The sequence below is a fragment of the Hypoxylon fragiforme genome (assembly GCF_022984875.1).
Source record: "Hypoxylon fragiforme strain CBS 206.31 chromosome Unknown GGS25scaffold_10, whole genome shotgun sequence".
NCBI lineage: Eukaryota > Fungi > Ascomycota > Sordariomycetes > Xylariales > Hypoxylaceae > Hypoxylon > Hypoxylon fragiforme.
This window is the reverse complement of record NW_026054765.1, coordinates 1012492-1032849: the sequence shown is the minus strand read 5'-3', so window position 1 is coordinate 1032849 and position 20358 is coordinate 1012492. Positions and strand designations below refer to the sequence as shown.

Below are 20358 nucleotides of genomic sequence, written 5' to 3'. Positions count from 1 at the left end.
ATAGCCCATAACGCTCTAGTCAAGTCAATTAAGTACACCACCTAAGCTCATATGCCGTTTCTTTTAGCACCACCATCCATCCCAACTAACCCTCAACTTTCCCAAGCTGCACCTCCATCGTGACCAGCTCTGAAAAAAAAGGGGCGCCTGGCTATCGCACTTCACCGAAACCGGGCTGATGGACGACACCGGGCGGCACCACCAACTACCTCAAGCCCTCCGACCTTTCCAGTCCCGGCGGCGACCTCAACAGAGACTGCAGATCTATGTCTCGGGCCCGTGCGCGCCTACACCACCGACGCCGGCGGGAACAAGGTCTGAGACGATGGCGCACCAACGCGGAGTGCGGCAGAATCGACGCCCTGCTTGACACGGTGTTCGGAATTGGGCACGCCGTTTGCGGGGGGTCAAGGTGACGAGGAGGGGGCATGTCAAGCCGGAGGACAGACGAGGTCGATTCGCTGGTCGATACGTCTGCGAGGGGCAAAGGTCAGTTCTCCCTAGTCTCGGGCCCCTTAAGGTTGGGTATGGTGGCTTTATACGCCGTTTTAGACGGGATGGCTGGCTGACTCAGTGGTAGTCGTCGTACAGTACGACCCGAACCAGCTGGCCGACGAGTCCCTGCCGTACACGCCGAAGCACGGCGCGTGTCGCGTGTGGCTGGAGTCGTCGCCGTACCAGCGGGACTGTGTGGCCAACAGCTGCCAGGGCGGCAGAAGCGGGACGGCTCGTGCCCCTATGCATCAGCTTCAGGGGGCGATGGGCGTGACCGTGACGTCTTCTTATTCTTTAACTACCACCTTTTCTATCGGCTTCCCACTAATAAGCCCTACGATATCAGTCACTTCTTCGATTCCGGTGTCTCAAAAGAAGAAGACTTCTTCTTCTCTAGTTACCACGAGGTCGATTAGTACTGCCACGTCTTCCAGTTACCAGTGCTGCGGTCCGGACTTCGTGTCGGTCGTGACGTTTTCGATGTTTACTGCAACTGTTGGCTCTGAAATAGGTATAGGCGCCAATGCCTCCAAACCTTAGGTAGCCATAATAAGAGATCATCTAGGTATTCAAGATCCCTTAAGGTGATCTTCATCACCTGGACAGGTTTAAAGCCCGCTGGAGAAGTGTAGCTGAGCTGGGCCTTTCATAATAGCACATACATCTCGTCGTTTCTTTGCCTGAGTTCACAAGGGTTGTTATGCCGTGTTTCTTTTTCTCTTCTTTTCTCTATCTACGGCAAAAAAAGTCATCACGACTAGGACTGGAGACACCCTCAAAACAGATACAACAAGAAAAAAAGTCATGATCAAGTAATGGACCCAGCACTTTCCACCAGAAACTACGACGCTTCAGTAAGACCTCAACCATGCCTCAGTATGGAAGTTTTGAGCTGGAATGAATCCATATGTTTCATTTGTTTGTCTAGTTCTCAAAGCACCTATCACGTTTCACATGCATGAAAAGAAAAGTTGATAAAAAAAAAGAGAATGACGTAGAGAGCCTCCATTGATATGAATAGGGGCTAAGCGTACCTACATTGCCGAAAAAAAATGATCGACCTTACATACCTACCTAGTACGTTCCTGTGCTGTGGACTTTGCAAGCGAAGCGATAGGATTCTGCATTTTGGATTGGGACGTAGTACACGTGGAACCGGTAAAAGGTCAACACGGGTCCCCAGGAGTGGATGGATACCTTAGGTAGGCATGGATGGATAGATCCGAGAACCGAATCAACGTATGCATTGGTTATTGCTTTTCCCGGCCTCTCCGGTTGCCGTTGCCACCCCGAGCCTTTCGAACGGCGCGAGAAATTAAAAATTACCACCCGGAGAGACGCCGGCCGTAACCGCGTGCGTGGTATTCTGTTTATTACTTACCAACGGAGGTGTATGTTTACGACGCAACCTATCATCGGCACTTATATATTCGTGGAGGTTCAAAAGTACAGCACATATGCCTACCTGCCTACCTAGAGATATATGTGAGCAAGAGCCCGCTACACCGTATTGCCTGTCAATATCTTACACCACGCCGGGCTCGTTGTGCAGAGCAGAAAACTCGGGCGACGATCCCGGTTCTCGCTTAAGGGGAAAAAGCAAAAAAAAAAGCAAAAATATGAATGAATGAACGACGCTGGCATGTTATGTAGGTAGGTATGTATGTATGACACGTAGGAAGAATCGTATTGGCTGCGAATAAAGATGCGGAACCTACTATGTAGCACTTGCATGTGGTAAACCACGCTACCAAGTACTACAGTACGGCTGTATGGTGGATACGCCAGTACACCTGGGCAACATTTCTATTGATACCTATTATCATCATGTAAACCAAAACCACACAAATAGTAATAAGGGACGCCCTGGTCAAACCTCGTCTAAAGTGCCATTTCTTTTTTTTCCTTTCGCTGTTCCCCCTCTCCCCTGGTTTGTGGGTGGCATATGGTAGTAATACTACAGCTATCTTGACCAAGAAGACTACCTAGCCTAGTAGTCTTGTCGTACGTGGGGGTGCCGCGTACCATTTGAATGGGTATTGGTAGTAGTAACAGAAAGCAAGGTATATCGTCATACACTCACAATCCGAAGCTGGCTGGCTTGGTTGGGCAAGAATGGCAAACATTACAAAGTCTTAGGGCGTTGATTGCGAGTTTGCACCAGTCAGTTCTGGCATGTCGGGCGTAGTCTGGATCTCGGGATGAGGTTGCAATGCCGCAATATCTATATGGTTAACTTGCTGCTACTGTAGGAAGTGGTTCCATATTACCACGATTCGAAGAACTTGGGAGACGAGGATAGAATCATGATGATTCGGGTTGAGTCATCCATGGGACGTATAGGTGGTGGTTAAGGGGAATAGTTGAAGTCTAAAAAGGATCTGGAAACTTGATCTCGATGGACATCTCTTAAACTAAACTTTATTATAAACAATCAGATCAGGATTTGCTATTTGACTTTCGTCTTTTTTAGTAAGGAACATGATTCAGTGTTGGCAGAAGTGGAGCAAGGAACAGTTCTTGGAGTACCTGACTAGTTCTCTATTAAAGTTTGGTGTTAGAAGTGGAAGCGCCCGTAGCTGGGAACTCAAACACTGTAACGCAGTATAGTGCCTAATACTAATGGATCTAATATAGAGGGTAGGTATCTAGGAGGTACTAACTTAGGTTGGCACTATTATTCCCTTACTCTAACCTTAGTACCTTACTCATCCATGTATGTATGTATGCTATGTACCTAGGTAAGTACATCAAAGTAGTACATCAAAGTAGGTTAGTATCGTGGATGTCAAGTTAGGCATGTACGATAAGCGAGGACGGCGATAAGTAATGTGGTGCGAAAGCGAGTGATGACCGTCGCGGGTAAAGTGAGCTTGATGTACTTAGTTAGTATTAGATATGCATCCATCATGGATGGATCGTGCCTTGCATCCTGCGGATTAGTTACACTATTGCTAGAAGTACAGGAAGTTAGGTCATATCAAGTGCTAAATTATACTCAACGTCAATAGGCATGAAGCAGCTATCTATACTCCAAGTCTTTTATCACTTCTTTTTGAAAAATGCCGATACATCAATACCCAAAGAGACCAAAGGGACTGTTGGTTAGAATGTCGGTGTTGTATTAGGACGACCCGGGTTGCTGGGAGTCTCGAACAATGATCTACCTAGTACACACACCTCTACCAATCTGTGTACTAACATGTGGTAGAGAGCCGCGTCATGTTTCGATCCAACATCCATATGTAAACTTCGCCTAGGTACTTAGTACCAAGTAACAGGCTCCTCCTATCACTCAACTAAAACGCGCATCCAGTAAGCACCATACCGATGCGCCGGTATGGCACATATAATATCCATGCATTTCAAAAGTCGTCGTGGATTCCGTTTCATCTCAGCCCTGTCCCTTGGCAGGGCCGCGATTCAGGCACGGATGTACATACATAGTAGTGTGTATATGTATGTACTGGTGTGGAAATATGGTCCTGGGAAGTTCGTATACTGTACACGCAACACACAAGACGATGGACCGGTGATAACGGACTAATAATCCAAAGTGAGCAGTCATCTGATGTACAGCCCTGCTTGAGTTAATTTTCCGTTCTGCAGATGCCTCAACTAGGAAATGCACTAGACAGAACGTGGGAAGTAATCCCAGATCATCAGAGATAATTAACGGTAGGTAATATAGCCCTACCATGAGTCGATATTAGCAATATGATATGACGCCACCCATACCTATCGCCGACCATCCCGTCTCCTGGTAGGGCATATCGATAAGCTACAGTGTTGCGTCAAATTGATGGCGGGGGAGGGGAAGAGGGGGTAAAGCGAGGGGTGGGAGAGAGGGGTTCGGGTCTGGCCGGTGATGACTGACTCTGGCCCCCCCTTGTCTCAATGGACCTTATGGACCCTAGGTCGTTGCAAGGTTTAGGTACCGCTCTTCGTACCTATTAGGTACCTAATAGCACTGAGATATGTAGGTATGTAGGTATGTAGACCTGCATGTGACTCTTTAATAAGACGTCTCAGACTAACATTGAATACCTACATACATAGATGTACAGTATGTGCCGGGCCTTTCGAAAACTTGGGTAATATCGTATAGGTGAAACCATCTAAGAAAGCTCCCGTGTAAGTTCGGGTGTAGTAAACAACTAATTCGCGTATCCGAAATAAAGCTTGGACCTCTCCTAGGTACTGTAAGAGTTATCAATGTGAAAGTGAAAGTGAGGTACGATTTTCGTCCTTGCCGACGATCGTAGCTTCGGTGAATATCTAGGAACCAGTAGTTATCCAGAGCACAATACAGAGACAAAAGGGCTACTTGTCTAGGCAATGTTTTTGGGTCTTACAATTAGTAGGCCGGGCGAACCTGGTGTTTCAGGACTAATGCAGATAAAACTACCGCGTACGTGGTAGAGAGATGGTGGATCATCAGGTACAAGAACCACGATAATGGATAGCATTACGTCTGTCTGTAGCACACAGACTTTGTGTTCCATGTGGCAGGCGGTGAGGGTTGAGTGGCAAGTTCGCCTATCTCTCAACGAGAAAGGCTATACAGCCTTGGTCGTTGATTCGAGTGCAAGCAATACATATGTAGCCACGAAATATCATGTTAGATAAATGTGGTGTGTGCTAAACTACATAAGGGTCATGTCCATTGGTACAAGACCATTGTGGTGAAATAGGCGTAATCGTCAAGTATGTACTACATAACATGTACATGCAGACTCTTATCTCAGGTACATACCTATACATATACTATAATTACCCGGCCACGATACTTGATAGGTACCCGAAGCAAGGTACAGGCCAGTTGTGATGAACTGGCAGGAATGCGGCGAAACTAATGGATAAGATGGATGTCCGGGAACCCGAATGAGCCCTTACACGACAGTCCCGATTACATACAGCACTTGAAGTAGGTATATGGAATGACCCCTTAAAAGGGACAGGACCTCATCTTGTCTGTTGACATTCTCGTGCGATGAGGCTGTTGTGAGAAATCAGACTACAAGTATCGACTAGACCGTAATATTTCTCGGCGTCCCTTTCCAATCATATAACGTAGAATAAAAGTTGGAGGATGAATGTTAACTGAATAGGATATGTAAGTTAATTGTAGTAGATGCTGGACGGGCGTTGCGTCACTGCGTCAGAGGGCGCCGCGGTGGTGTAGATCATACCCATATTGAGCCTAGTTAGCAGCGACCATCTCTTCAAGGGTCGTAGAGATCTAGCGGGTGACGAGAGATCATTTTGAGCAACTCGCATTATTAAACAACAATATGCATCTCCCCTTTCCATAACAGAATCACACTTGAGAGCGAGCCATTCTATGTCACTGATGGATTTATGTGGATACTTGTATGGGACTTGTGTTTATAAGAGATAGGCTAGAAATAAAAGGGGGGTGGGGAGTCTGAAGATGGATCCAGGGAGAAGGGAGAACTTTGAAGGGAAGAGGGAAGCAGAGAAGTAAGCTCGTGATTCAACTATAGCGTACCTAGGTCCCTTAGTAGTCTCGCGGAAAGAGGCCATGTTCAGCAAATCTTATACGTAGTCCGGCCGATTTGAATATATATTCCCTTCTCTTTGCGATATATGGCAGTATAATAATAGTTGGACTTCTTTTCTAACAGTATCTACCCAAGCGGTCAGAATGGGTGAGGTGACACAACAGATGATGACAAAAACGTTCGGGGCGTTCGTTCAGGGACAGTGATTGCAACTGATGTCTGGTACCGATTCGATGCATGTAGCTAGCCTAGTGTTTATAGTCGAACTGAAATATCTCTGCTGCCTTACGAGCTGAAGCGCTTAATATCAGGAATCAGGACTATTTATACCAACTACCCGAGTAGTTCGATGTAGCTAGCATATTAGATTATGATCCATGATGTATTCTGTCTGCGATCACGGCTAGTTGTGGGGACGTATGTGTGTGGTAGGTAAAGAGGATTGGTTTGGGTTTATGGATTTTTGTTTTCGTTTTCGATTGTTAGTTAATTAATGGCATTCAATGCTAGGAGGAACATTGAACGATTGAATTTGATCCCATGATTCTTTCCTAGTACCTAGTACTTACCTACACATCATCGTACCCGAAGCCCGGGGGCTGATTCCCTGGAACACAAGAAATACGCTAAAAGTTGCACCAATCATACCATGACGTCTCTTTTTATAGAGGTGCAAACCCCTGTCAGCCTGTCCTGACTCCTCGCCAACTTCTAGGCCTGTTCCCTGCGCTGACTTCCTTAGTGCTTCTAGTACTATTCAGGTATGTAGTCCTTACTGTCCTAAGCCCTGACTCCTCAGTCCTAATTATTGATCATCGTATGTACGCCGTAGTGTACGCAGGAGAAAAGGTACCGGAGAGGTACCTCGCAGGGTTTATACTAGTTAGGACCCACATGGATGATGATTCAAGGTTCTTGCACAGGGAAAGTACATGCATATACATAAAACAGCCTTGGAGAACAGGGGTAGATAAACTGCCCTGTAGCGGCGCGCCCCAGCCCCTCGCACCAACAGCAGACAGGAATAACGTTGAAAGCTGCAACGTAAAAACCCCCCCTCTTGTCCCCTCTACTGTACCTAGTTTATTCTGTGCCTGCCCCTCTCTTAGTAGCCAAAGAGATCAAACCGACTTCCCTCCATCCCACCAACCCAACATCAAAAAAGACCAACAACCCATAAGCCCCAAGAAAAAGGGAAAGGTGTTCATTGTAATTCTTGCTCCTCTTCGTGATATGAATAATGTCTGTGCGGTTGGAATCCTCCACCTAAAGTCCGCAGCTCTGCTGTCTCACATTTTCAGTTTATACTACCTATCTTAGGTAGGTACATATATATCCATGGATATGTTTCTGCCCTACATACATATACCCTATCGCATTACTAATAAGTAATCTTTGGATCTTGTTCTGTTGTTTTTTTTTTTTTTACCTCACATTCTCTTGGTGTCATCCCCTCATCCTTCATAGATGATAATACCAACTGTTGTCCAAATCCTCCATCAGAGACAATAGAAAAAGGTATTTTGTAACCACAAACAATTCAAATAAAGGCCCTATGGTTCGATGACCTCACTAGCCTTTCCGTCTTTATTAAATCGATGGCTCTTCCTGCGCCTCTAACGAATGAACTGTTGCGATAATCACCAGGCCAGATATCCACTACTGTACGTCCGTCCCTCTATCCACTTTACCAGGCACACACGCACGCAGACACTTCGTATAGCTCTTCATTCGTGCATATTTCCATACCGCCAAGCCTTCCCACCAAGTGTCAACCGTCCCTGTCAAAGAAAAAAAAAAGTGCCATAGGTACGGTAGTTTACTTAGCTACGCTACGGTGTTCCTTAGAAGATTTTACTTAGACACACACGCGCGCACATCAATTATTCAATACATACACCCTGAATCCCAAATACATACATCCATACATACCTCCTCACTTACCTATACATACCATACATACCACACACAACATATTCCCTGCAATTTACACACACATACACATACACATACACCTACATACACCTACATACTATGTATATACATACATAAGATAGGTACTACTACTATACGCGCGCATACATATGTCTTTCCGATTTTGACTAGGGATCCCCATCCATCTAGACCATACCTAGTAGGTATCCCATCACAAGTCATCATTGACAAGCCGGCCATTCCAACCCATCCCTCCTACATACTACTTACCTACCTACCAATCTCATCATATTGCTTCATTACCCCTCCAACCCTTTTTTGTTCCGTTTTAAGATCCCTCCCCTTTTCTCTCCGTCATCCCTTCTTGCCACCTGTAGACCAATTTCCATTATTAGTATCATAACGTTATCGTCAACATAACCAGTTAAACGTTCACTGGTTTCTCACTCTACATTTAATTCAGGGATATTCGATTAAGTTCCTCGGTTGGCCCTCGAGTCGGAAACCTGCAGGAATTTTTAATTCCACTCTTAACTCTCAACTCTCAACTCGCTTTCAGCTTGATCGACCCAACTCCCGCTTCTAGATTCAACCCTTTTGGTGGTTGGCTAGTCCCTGGCCTAGACTCTCAGGCTCTCTTCTCACTCGCCGTTCGGGATGAAATGTTCTGTCGGTAGGAGTACCATAACTGGTTAGAAATACCAGGGAAATTGTTGTGTCGTCCTTGTTGGTTGATGTTATTATTTATTTTAACATCAGACCTAATAGTGTTGCTTGAATTCTTTCTTGCCGCTTGCGGTTGCGGTTGCATTCGCAACGTTCCAAAAGACCAGCATTCGTCATTCCTAAGGTCCATCCTATCGTATCCTACTACCCAAGTCCCCATCTGTCTTACTTTCAGCCGCTGCCCGCCCGACCTGACTCGATCTCTCTACCGAGAACTTCCGGGACCTGAGTGCTCATTCTTAGGAAACACACTCTCAGAATATCAACAACTGACAACTGCGAATGAATAATACCGACTATTTATCATCATTTCTCTCCCCTCTTACTACCCTCTCCGCTTTTATATTTAAAATACCCCTTTAAATATCCCTATCAACCCCGCTATCTCCGCCGCTCGTCCTTTAGAAACTCGCCTCGAGACTTGAGAGCTCTGGCCGAAACTAGGTTTCTACACCGGGAAAGAAGTCTTTCAAAGAGAACAAAAAACCTTGAATAATCACTTGCCAGGGTCCTCAGCGCTGGTATTCAATTAATTTCACGACGGATTTCGGAAACTATACCATGGCGGCGACTTTCCGGCCCGTCAATACTCCAATGGTGATAGATATGAAGAAAGATGATGGGGCTGCACGGTCGCCAACCACACCCACTCCAACAAAAGCCACCTTCGGCCAACGGCCATTACCAACTTCACCGTTCCCGCAAGCAGTCCAGATTCCCGAAAGTATCGAAGAGAAACATACTCCGAAGCGAGAGAACTCACAACATTCGAGAAAGTCTCGAGGAGACTCGGAAGACGTGGATATGGATGATTCAGATGGGGAAAACCAAGGAGAAGATGGTGCAGGATCAGATGATGAGAGCGTGAATGCGGATGGGTCAAAGTCGAATAAGAAAAAGAAGTCGCAGAGATTCTATTGCACCGACTACCCGCCCTGCAACCTGAGCTTTACGAGAAGCGAACACCTAGCCAGGCATATTCGGTATTAATCGCTGTTCCTATTTTTTTCTCTCTGGGCGAAGGGTTTAACTGACTTTCATGATAGGAAACATACTGGGGAGCGTCCATTTCAATGCCATTGCTCCAGACGATTTTCGCGATTGGATAACTTGCGACAGCATGCGCAAACTGTTCACGTCAATGAAGACATCCCGATTGATTCACTTGCGGCCACGGGCACAAGATTTCAAAGACAGATTCGAACCGATCGAGTACGACAACCTGGGAGGGCTCGGGCTTCAACAGCAGGTAGTATGGGTACACCAACCCGGGGTCATGCCAAATCTCTTTCGACTTCAAGCATCAGCTCTGTTGGCTCAACCTTTAGCACACGCGAGGACGTACGCCGACGACCACCTCCTCTAGTGATGGCAGATCCGAGGTCTCGACTTTCCATTGAGACCTATCACCCTGGCACCGAAACCGCATATTCGTACCGGCCACCATCCCCAAGCGATTTCAGCACGCCTACCTCAGCAACTTTCTCGACTGGACAAAATAGCCCACGATGGGGACCTGTCATGGCGTCCCCAGGCGCGTCTCATCCAAGGTCTCAACCTATGTACTCCGGCCATAGAACACCAGGCCGCCGGCTCAGCGTACCATCGGGTGGTATACCATTCCAATCTCCCCACGGTACAAGCCTCGGCCGCCCCCTGTTTGGCCCAGTTCCTCCAAACGCTTCCAGCCATCCTCCATTTTCACCAAGTAGCAGTATTATAGGATCACCGACATCTTCAGTATTCTCTTCTAGACGCGAGTCAACCTCGCAAACAGAAGACTGGCGCCGCCGTACTTGGCATCCCGACTCGACTAATTTCAACGCTGTCAACCCCAGCAGTCGTTTGAGTAATGTCGTTACGCCATCACAATTCGACAGCCCTGTCGCAGCGCCGCTACCTTTAGCTGTTCCACAGCAACAGAGCACAACACTTCGGTTGCCTGGAATAGAGTCGTTTGGACCTATTCCACATCGTCCGGCAACGCCCCCTAGACGAAACCCTTCCCCCATGATGGTGGACTCTGAGGTTTCCCACCCACCGGCAATGCTGCCTTCCACCCATTCTGGCGACTCGGACGACAGGCGCGGTACAGCTAACTGGGACATGGGCTTACATCGCGGTTTGACTAGACTGGAAATTGCGTCGAATAATCCACCACCTACAGATACTGCCAGTAATTGGGCCCGTGAGGCACATCAAGCCGTCGAAGCAGAGGCGGATCGAATTAGATTAAATCCTCCGACTGTACGATTTCACGAGCCGGTAATTGTTGATCGTCGACCACCTGGCCCCGCAGGTCTACCGAGGACATTTCACCAACACACGATGTCGGCGCCATCAATTGCCAGTTCAAGGGAATCTAAGCGACGAGGGTGGTACAATGGGCCTGTAACGGTGCACGCGGACGCACCGCCGGAGAAAATCGCACGAGTCGATCGCATGGTTCACCCAAATATCCGCGAATTTCCTGGATTTCCAGCTCGCGAGAATGCACCTAATCCTTCGCCCAGAGACGATAACTCTGGAGAACGAGATAACATGCTTCGTCTGCAGGCTCTAGTAGCCGTTGCGACAAGTGAGGGGAGTGCAACCACGGCATACTGAAGATTGTAGAAATCTATACCGCAGAACTCTTATACTTCCTCATGACATATCTTACGACCTATCAATACGCCATATATCTGCGAAATATACCTACGAAATATAATACACCTTGAACTTTTACGATGCCCAGTCGCAATGGATTGATGAGGCTCACGATTTCTCTTTTAGTTGTTCTTCCATCAAGCATCTGCATGATATACGATCGTTACTCGACTCACGAAATATACCATCTGCTAGTTTTTTCTATTCTGATTATTTTCATTTTTTAACGAGGCTTGCGGTTGCATTTGATATTGAATTGGGTTATACTACGGCGGCACACGTGGCGTTGGGGGCAGAAGACTCATTTTCTAAGAGGGTGTTATGTAGGTGAGAAGGGCCATCCACTCGTTACATGATCACAGCTATATCTTCCCTGTCGTATGTATGGCGGTGTTTACTTTGGGTATCCTCTCATTCTTATTTTGTTTCTGGATTGGTTGTTGTGGATTTGCACAAGACATGGAAATTAGCGATGATTTATCTTTCTTAGTTGATGACTGATGACATGACTCAGAGATACCCATTCATTTTCAGATGAGGGTAATCACAAGACGGAGGAACTAATGTTGGTCTTTTATTATTACGGTTTTCTGCGCGCAGCAGTGAATTGTGTGGTTCCTCCGGCGGACCTTGGGGCTGTTGCTTCGCTAGTTAGACAAGACCTGATTTCTCATTCCATGATCCGGGGGGGGGGGAGGGTGGTTTGGATTCGTACGTACTGTGGGATTGATACCCCAATCTGTTGGATACTTATTTGTCTGGTTCTCTTTCTTTCGTTACATTCTAGTACATGTTTGGCGATATATTCGTGATCAGATCCCGGTGTAGGCGATGAATACGTGGTTTAGGTAGATAATACCATCTCTCGTTCAGAGACCCCCTTTAACTTTCAGTCCGTGCAATACATTCATTATGTGATGAAGTAGTTTTGGTGGATGGATGTCAAGTGAGTTTTGCAGTCACGGGCCACGTACTTAGGTACGTAAGTTACCAAACTCAGTTTCCAGGCCATAGGCATTTAAAATACATACTCATCATCACAGACCCCGATAGGAAGATACATCCATGGTTAGGCCACCCGAATATGGGCAAGTAGGTACTTTTTTTTTTAATTCTTAATTTAGTTACTAGGTACCTATGTATTGTACTTTGATCAACCATAGGTCTACCTAGCTACCTAGCTACCTACATATGTAGTACATAGGTTACCGCGATAGGTTAGGTACCTAGTAGGTAGGTACGAATACTCTCCAATCACAAATGCAGGAAAGCCGCGAGATAATCGGCCTTGCCGAGCGGGACCCCCTGGGCGCGGAGGATGGAGTAGGCCGTGACGAGGTGGAAGTAGAAGTTGGGGACGTTGTGTTCGAGGATCGCCTGGCGCACGGAGATCTTGTGGGTTTCGTTCTTCCAGGCTCTGTTTTGTTGTTTTTCGTTCATCAGTCAGGTGGTTTTAGCATCAAAAAGCAACCTAACAAAAAAAAAAAGGGGGGGGGGGGGGGGGGGGGGGGTAAAGGAAAAGAAAAGGAAAGAAAAGGAAAAAATCTCACATCTCCGTCTCCGCGCCCTCGAACCCCCCGGCCCTCCCCTTATCCACGCTCTTGAGCGCCTCCAGCGCCCTGTCCACGCGCGCCAGCAGCTGCGCGAACGAGTCCTCCGTCGCGTCGTACGAGGGGGGGTTGGCGACGCCCGCCGCGTCGCCGGTGAGCCGGCTCACGCTCAGGTGCACGTGCTTGGTCGCGTTGTGGATCTGGAAGGTCAGGGGGAGCTGGTCGGGGACCAGGCGGGCGGTGGGGAGGTTGAGGTTGGAGGAGTGGGTGGAGGCGGTGGTGAGGATGTGCGAGAGGGTTTGCAGGCCGCTGGTGTACGTGGGGATTACGAGGTCGTAGAGGGTGGTTGTGTTGGTGTTGGTGTTGGAGGCCATGGTGGTGGTTGATTGGGTGTGTGTGTGTGTGTGTGTGTGTGTGTTTGGGGTTATAGAATATACTTGAACAGAATATGTATCAGTGGAATGTAGAGAAGTAAGTAATTGCAAAGTCACAGAATTGGTGATGATGGTGAAGTTACTTGCACCTATTTATGCCGCGGCCTACCTATGAAGTAAGCCCCTTGCGTTGTTTTCTTTGTCGTGCTTACGTGCTCGGAGCCGGATATATCGCAACTTCGATTTTTTTGTCTTGGCACGGCCTAGATCTAAGTGACACCACCTCATACCGCAGCGGGATTGTAAACCGGTCTAAATGAGGCCGAATTACATTGATCGGTATGTCGTGATGGTCTATCTTCGATGGTGCGAATTGCCCCATTTTTAGGGTATGATGTGATGCGATTCCTAGTCTATAATTCTTACATAGGTACCAGCTTTTATAATATCCCCTCTCTATATGCTCTATCTAGGAATAGTTCTTTTGCTAATCCGACCCATGTTTCCATTGGTAATGCACGATGTAATGTTTTCAAACGCCCGGTAGTTTATCCCAACAATCACCTCACCTGTCCCTCCGGAAGATTCTTTGAAAAAGATCCTTGCGCGGCTTTCCGCCAATGACCAAAAATGACATGATAGCGGTGATGGCTGCCACAATGCCAAATACAAGGTTCATGTTACCATATCCTATGCCATCGCGTAGCGCTCCCGCCACGAGGGGGCCTACAGTGAGTCCCGCACAGAAAAAGAGGGAGTTGAAGCCGTAAAGTTGAGCGTAAGGGCCATTGGTACCGAAGAATCCGGGATTGGCCTTCTCGAACTTGCGCACCACGTCGCTTGATTCGACTACACTAGGAGAGCCAATGATGGCTAGCCCTATACCGTTCAATGCCAGCAGTGCGCAGTATAGAATGATATTGGAGTTTCCGGGTAGCGGGTTATCTGAGGGTAGTCTCAGGAGGATGAGAACAGGAACCAGATATCCGAATCCGATGACTGCAGCCATTTTGGTGCCGTATCGGTCCACTGCCCATCCTGCAATGGGCCCTAGCACAAGGTAGGGTACATCCAGCGCGATGAATAAGAGACCAGCTTGGAGAGACGTAAAGCCAAAGAGACTTTGAGCCTCTGTCGGGATGGTGGCGTCGAAGAGGGCAAGGAGGGAAGCCTGGACGAAGGCGACACTTAGACCGGCAAGTAGCCTAGGGTCCTTGAAACACACAAGCAAAGGGAGTACTCGAACAATACGATTTGGTTCATGGCGTATCTTGTAAAAGTCGTCATCGTTGTCTCGCCTCTTATTCGGTAATAGAGCGTCATGTTCGGTAGCAGGTTCATTATGGTCGCCACCGACTTCTTCATTGCCCCTCGCGTTCCCCTCTACGCCATTCGCACTTTGCAACCCACCACGAGAACCCGAAACCGGAAGATCGAGATACCTAGCAGCAGTCTTCTTCTCAATCATGACCAAGCGCATGAGGAAGTCTAGTCCCAGCACGCCGGCAGCCACCCCGAAGACGCCCGAGTAACCCGTCTTTTCGTACAGCACGCCGCCAATCACCGGGGCCATTAGTTCGCCTATGGATATGAAGGAGAAGATGGAACCGACGACTTTGCCTAAATTTTCGGGGCCGACGGTATCCAGAATCATGGCGAGACCAATCGTCCACACCACCGCGGCACTGATGCCCTGCAGGACCCTAGCGAGGAACAGCACGGCTATGCTCTGGCCGAACGCGAGCAGCACCGTAGCCGCAAGCAGGGCTGCAAGGCCACTGAGAAAGGGGGCCTGGCGGGACTTGGTCCGGTCGGCAATCCACCCGGCCGGCAAGGACGAGAGGACGGAAGCGCCCGCATAAGCTGCCAAGAGGTTGGACACGTAGGATTGGATCTCCTCCTCCGGGATGGCCAGGCGGTTCCGCAGCATAAAGGGTAGGACGGGGACGACGAGGCCGTAGAGGAACAGGTCTGTGAAAAGGCCGATGGCGACGGTGGCGATGATGAAGAGGGTGTTGGAGCGCCAGCGTAAGCCCCAAGGGGGGTTTTTGTAGGGTGGCATCTTGTAAGCTTGAGTAGGCACTTATTGGAGATTAAATAGGTGATCTGTCATTGTAACCCTATAAGTATAAGAGATAATTGTTTATTGCAACTTTGAAGATGGTGTGTATAAATTGAGAGCTGAGTGGCGGGTTCTTTTACTTTTATTCGTCGATTTGGTTTCACAGTGTTCCCGTTCCTGTAGATCGATGACCTCATAGGTACTTTACATACCTCCGATCATTACACCTGCTGCACTACCTATTTACATACTATGTACATGTACACAAACGCCACAACAATCGGCGATACATAGTACATACATACCTAACATATGGTGGCTTATAAGCAAATAACTCCAATCAACTATTTGCCATCCAGCGACTTCTGCATCCACGCCGGAATCGTCTCATACGTCTCGAACCCCTCAGGCAGCGGGATGACCGCCGAGCGGACAAAAATATGCATGCTCGTCTCCCACCTCCACTCCAGGCCCTCGATGCAGCCCCCCTTAACACTGACCGTGTCCCTCGCCCTCCCATCAGCATCAACAATGCGATGCAGCAAGCGGGAGCCGCACTCGGCGCAGAAGTAGCAGTCCTGGCTGCGGCCGTTGGTCGCGTGGGGGGCGCGCCGGAAGACGCGCATGCGCGCGGCGAGCTGGGGCGGCAGGGGAAACAGGCCGGAGGCGGGGTAGATGGCGGAGGTGCCGAAGGCGGAGCTCGTCTGCTTCTGGCACTCGGTGCAGTGGCAGTAGAAGAGCGAGAGCGGCTGCGCCGTCGGCGTCGGGAACGACACGTGCCCGCATTGGCACCGCACCGTCAGTGGCTTTGCGGTTGCTGGCGAGGCCATCCTGTCGTGAGGTGTGGCCGGGGGTGGGGAGAGGGGAGCGGCTGGTAAAGACTCGGGCTTGCTAAACGGCGTCACCCGAAATTGTTAAGCCGTTAGTGTTTTTACTTAGGTGCAAATGATGAAATGTAGGCAGGGGCTCTTGTTTAAATCAAGTTGCACTAGGGAATTTTCTATATAGATATATATGTTATGTACGTAAAGACGGAATAGGAGGAAAAGGGGTTACTAGCGCGCCTTGCCGCAGACCCCTAGCCGTCTCCAACGTGAGGAGATTCGGCAGTTATATGTACATATGTAGGTACTACATGTAGATGATACCTGAACTAGGTATGTAACCATGTACCTGGGCAGGTTAAGTAGGTATCTAGTCAGGAATAACAATTATAATTGATGCCTACGGCTTAAACGGGCTGAATGCGAATAACTTCAATTATCATTTACGGTGTAGTGTATTGTATTACGTAAGCAGGTGGTACTTGTCATTGGGCTGGTCAGAACAGTTATTCCAGGGACACTTTAGGATTAGCACAGCTCTTTATGAAAGAAGTTCTTCACAATCGAAGGAGAGACATCGATTGAAGTAGAAGCGAGCCCATCAGTTGGGTTAGGTTACCTATATAATAGCCTCATAGTGGCACTCTGTGTCGCGTCGATACCTTCTTAGGTTTTTAGATACCCTCGCTCAACATCAGCGGTCTTGTTGCCTTTGAAAAGGGTACCCCATCTTTCCATAAGCCTCTTTGACTTAGCCCTATACCCAACTGATCCCTCTCGCTCCCCCTCTTCTTTATTCCTCTCTTGCGTGCTCCCCTCCTCTGTATCCTCATCTTCCATGTCCTTGTCTGTGTCCTCATATCCCCTGTCCTCAACTACCGTGCTCTTCTCTCCCGCGTTTCTTTCTTCTGCGAGGATGGCATTTGCTTTTTGTCTAATGTATGCTCGCAGCCCTTTCTTTCCCCAAACGTGGAGACCTGCGAACTGCAACCCAGCCCACATCGCTAGTAGAGTCACAGCAACTGAGATCAGTACGGTAGCCGCTAATAGTTCGGTCAGCACTAAGCCAATAGTTTATATGAAGCTAGCCAACTTACCACTCCATTTTCCAACATAATTAGATGAGTAAACACCTTCCTGCTGGTTTCCAGCTTTCCCTTCATTGAACTTGTCTATGGGGAGTGCGAAGAGTGCGGCAACAAACGACAAGGGGGCAAATATGACTGTGACGATCGTGAAGCCAAATACCATCGCGCCCGCGATAGCTGTAGAGTGGGCTTCTTTCAAGGCTGCGTGCTTTTGTTTTAGGTCCAACTGAGTCGAAATATTTCGCTCCACCCTCTCGGCATCTTCTTCCAGTTTCGCAATTCGTCGCCGGTATTTGTTGAATAATACTCGAGGCCGCCAGACCGCGTTCCATTCTGCTTCATTCTTAAAACCGCCTGGAATTTGTGGCACGCCACGTTCGGTTTCTTTCGCATATGATTGATAACCTTGCTGCTGACGCTGCTCCTGATGAGGCCACGCCGTGCTCATGAATTCCTCCCACACTTCCTCCTGCTCCGCGAGTACCGATTTTATCATCGAAAGCTCTTCGCGAAGGTCGCTGATCTCGTGGAAAAAAGCCTTTTCCTGGTCGATGTCAATGTCCTCAACAAGCACACTCTTCATGTACCAATTGACCTCCTCCGATATGATGGACAACTCATTCTCGTATATTTTGAGGAGCGATGTGTGTGTCCTGCCTGAGGGTTTATCGAAGAGTTCCACAAGATACATAAGAACAAATGCGATACCTACATGCCCATCTTTCTCAAATATCCCCTTGGAATGTAAATCATATTTCATTTCCAGCGGTAGGGTTGCGATCACACGGTTGTCAATTTTCCAAATCCAAGTTTGGTGGATGAAGACTGCACTTGTTGGTGATAGATCCTTGTTGGCTACCGTCCTCTTTTGCCGGTGACCCTCGGGCATTTTCCACGTTCCTAGATCTATCAAATAACCAAGCTTACGGAGATATGCCCATGCAAAAATCCATAGCTCACCTAGAAACTCGAAGGGGTGTCCTCCATCGATATCGTTGGGCAGTGTTTGTGTAGCATTTCCCCTTTGTTGTCTCTTCTTTTCGTGACGACTTAGTACCTGGTCATGGTTGCGGAACTCAAGAACATCTTGGGGCAACGCTGGATGGCAGTACTCATCTAATGTATGCGCAATATGATTCTCGAGCCATTTTCCGGTTTCGCTATTGCAATACTTTAGTGATTTAACGTTGATACGACTTGTCTTCCTCTCTTCTATGGTCAACAACTCATCGATGAAAATGAAAGGCAACTAAAGTTGTCAAAACCCAACTGCTCACAGGGACTGAGTGTAGACGTAACTAACCACAAGGGAAACGAAATCTTTGGAACCAACTTGTTTACATTCTGAATATTTCAAAGTTTGAAAAATGCACAAAGGTTCTCTGTATCTCAAGTGCTGGGGTGCCTCCTGGCTTTCGTGGAATTCTCGACGAACTTGGCCGAGGATGCACATGAGGGTTGGTATGGACTTTTTGGTGCCTTCGTCACGGTTTCCGGGGCATTCCTGTGATATGAGGCGAGCGATAAGACCGAGGAGCATCTAGCATAATAGTTAATTAATAAAAAGGTTCCCAATTAGGTAGGTATAAATAGCGGAAGCTGAGTACATTTATCAGGGCCATCTACACAATGATTTGTTAGCAAAATACCTAACCCCTTTTCCTGCATGGTCACCATCGGGCTTACACTATTGCCATCTATTGTCTCCCATTTACCAAAACCCCAACGGAGCTGTTTCACACGTTGATTCTCAACTTCTTCTCGAAGAATAAAATCAGCAATGACTTCCCCTTCATTTCCCTTTTCAGGAACTGCGAGATCCCATACTGTTTCCTCACCCCAGCCTTCTTCCGTTACTTTTGCTCCATTTTCCAAGAGAAATGAAACAGTGCCCCCGTTGTCAGCAGCGACTGCGATAAGGAAGGCAGTTTTACCACGCTGATCCCTTGCGCTGATATATTCTCTCTTGTCCTCAGCAACATCGAGAAGCTGACGGACCGTATCAACGTCTCCCCTTTTAGCTGCTAAATGGAGGGCAGTTGCATTATATGACGTTCTTGCGGTGACATATTCGTTCTTATCATTAGCATTTTCGAGAAGCAGACAAACTGTGTCGACGTCTCCTTTTTCAGCTGCTAGGTGAAGGGCAGTTTCATTGTACCGACCTCCTGCAGTGACATATTTGTCCTTGTCATCAGCATTCTCGATAAGTAGACGAACCATGTCAGCATGGCAGAACTCAACTGCTATATGGAGGGCAGTTTGATGAGTCCAATTTTTTGCAGTGACATATTTGTTCTTATCCTCAGCATTGTCGATAAGCAGACGAAGAATGTTGACATCCCCTTCTCTGGCTGCTATGTGGAGAGCAGTTTCATCACGTAAAGTTTTTGCGGTAACACATTCGTTCTTATTCTCAGCATTCTCGATAAACTTCTTCACCTGCTCCAGGGATGCTCCATCACGAATTCGAGTAGCGAGGTTGCTCGTATAGTGTTCGTTCATTGTAGTGACAGCTGTCGCGTTATTTGGTAGGCATCTTACATCCGGTTAGTCTCCACGGCTTGATGAATTGGTTTAGCTGCCTCGCTTCATTGTGTTGAGTGTGACAAGGGTTGGCTGAGCTTGGAATAGTAGTGCAACAGGTTTGGTTAGTAATTCTCTGTCATCTCAAGGTTACTTAGTTCATCTCCTTGAGATGAAGGAGAAATCCCTACATTCTTATGATAAATCTAGTGTACCTTTCTTTTAGCCTCGACTAATATCGTATTACTTGTCCTGTATAGATTGAGCCTGTCCTTCCAAGGCGTGTTGACAAATGAGGGTTATCGTATCCGCCTAGACTTCTGCTGTGCTACCGCCAGTAGGTCCTGGCACCAATCCCCAAGAAGGGATACATTCGGCCGTATACTTCAAGTCGAACATATGGCAGAAGAAAAAATCCCAAAAATATCCACTGTAAACCGTAAGCCGGGTGTTTGCATATGTACAGCACGAGTACGCCTAACTAAGGGTAAGACACTGTTTCAAATTGATTGAACTCCAGGCTACTTCCAAGTTCCAAGGTCATCTCAGGTGTCAAGGTAAACTAGGTAGGTAAGCAAAGGCGGTCAGACCAGGCGAAACCTTA

General features: G+C 47.7%; 6 protein-coding genes across 6 annotated transcripts; 2 read left to right on the top strand and 4 right to left on the bottom strand.

The window, feature by feature from the left end:
* Nucleotides 1–215: 215 nt before the first annotated feature.
* Nucleotides 216–1035, top strand: GGS25DRAFT_528148 (uncharacterized protein; the record flags this gene model as incomplete). The annotated part of the gene is made up of 2 exons (XM_049265158.1): nt 216–489; nt 581–1035. The coding sequence occupies exons 1-2, from the start codon at nt 429–431 to the stop codon at nt 1033–1035; spliced, it is 516 nt and encodes a 171-aa protein (XP_049112203.1). The 5' UTR covers nt 216–428.
* An 8691-nt stretch (nt 1036–9726) lies between these two features.
* Nucleotides 9727–11531, top strand: GGS25DRAFT_510093 (uncharacterized protein). The gene has a single exon (XM_049262626.1). The coding sequence runs from the start codon at nt 9936–9938 to the stop codon at nt 11286–11288; it is 1353 nt and encodes a 450-aa protein (XP_049112202.1). The 5' UTR covers nt 9727–9935; the 3' UTR covers nt 11289–11531.
* A 745-nt stretch (nt 11532–12276) lies between these two features.
* GGS25DRAFT_510080 (uncharacterized protein) lies at nt 12277–13444 on the bottom strand. The gene is made up of 3 exons (XM_049262625.1): nt 12881–13444; nt 12374–12747; nt 12277–12308 (listed from the first exon to the last, which is right to left on the bottom strand). Exons 1-2 carry the CDS (start codon nt 13252–13254, stop codon nt 12585–12587), a joined length of 537 nt encoding a protein of 178 aa, XP_049112201.1. The 5' UTR covers nt 13255–13444; the 3' UTR covers nt 12277–12308; nt 12374–12584.
* On the bottom strand, nt 13445–15416 carry GGS25DRAFT_510079 (MFS general substrate transporter). Its single transcript, XM_049262624.1, has one exon. The coding sequence runs from the start codon at nt 15314–15316 to the stop codon at nt 13820–13822; it is 1497 nt and encodes a 498-aa protein (XP_049112200.1). The 5' UTR covers nt 15317–15416; the 3' UTR covers nt 13445–13819.
* GGS25DRAFT_510078 (Mss4-like protein) lies at nt 15417–16544 on the bottom strand. Its single transcript, XM_049262623.1, has one exon. It carries the CDS (start codon nt 16144–16146, stop codon nt 15661–15663), a length of 486 nt encoding a protein of 161 aa, XP_049112199.1. The 5' UTR covers nt 16147–16544; the 3' UTR covers nt 15417–15660.
* Nucleotides 16545–16621: 77 nt separating this feature from the next.
* On the bottom strand, nt 16622–20260 carry GGS25DRAFT_510063 (uncharacterized protein). Its single transcript, XM_049262622.1, has 5 exons — nt 18915–20260; nt 18836–18850; nt 18532–18768; nt 17238–18477; nt 16622–17183 (listed from the first exon to the last, which is right to left on the bottom strand). The coding sequence occupies exons 1-5, from the start codon at nt 19731–19733 to the stop codon at nt 16807–16809; spliced, it is 2688 nt and encodes an 895-aa protein (XP_049112198.1). The 5' UTR covers nt 19734–20260; the 3' UTR covers nt 16622–16806.
* Nucleotides 20261–20358: the final 98 nt, after the last annotated feature.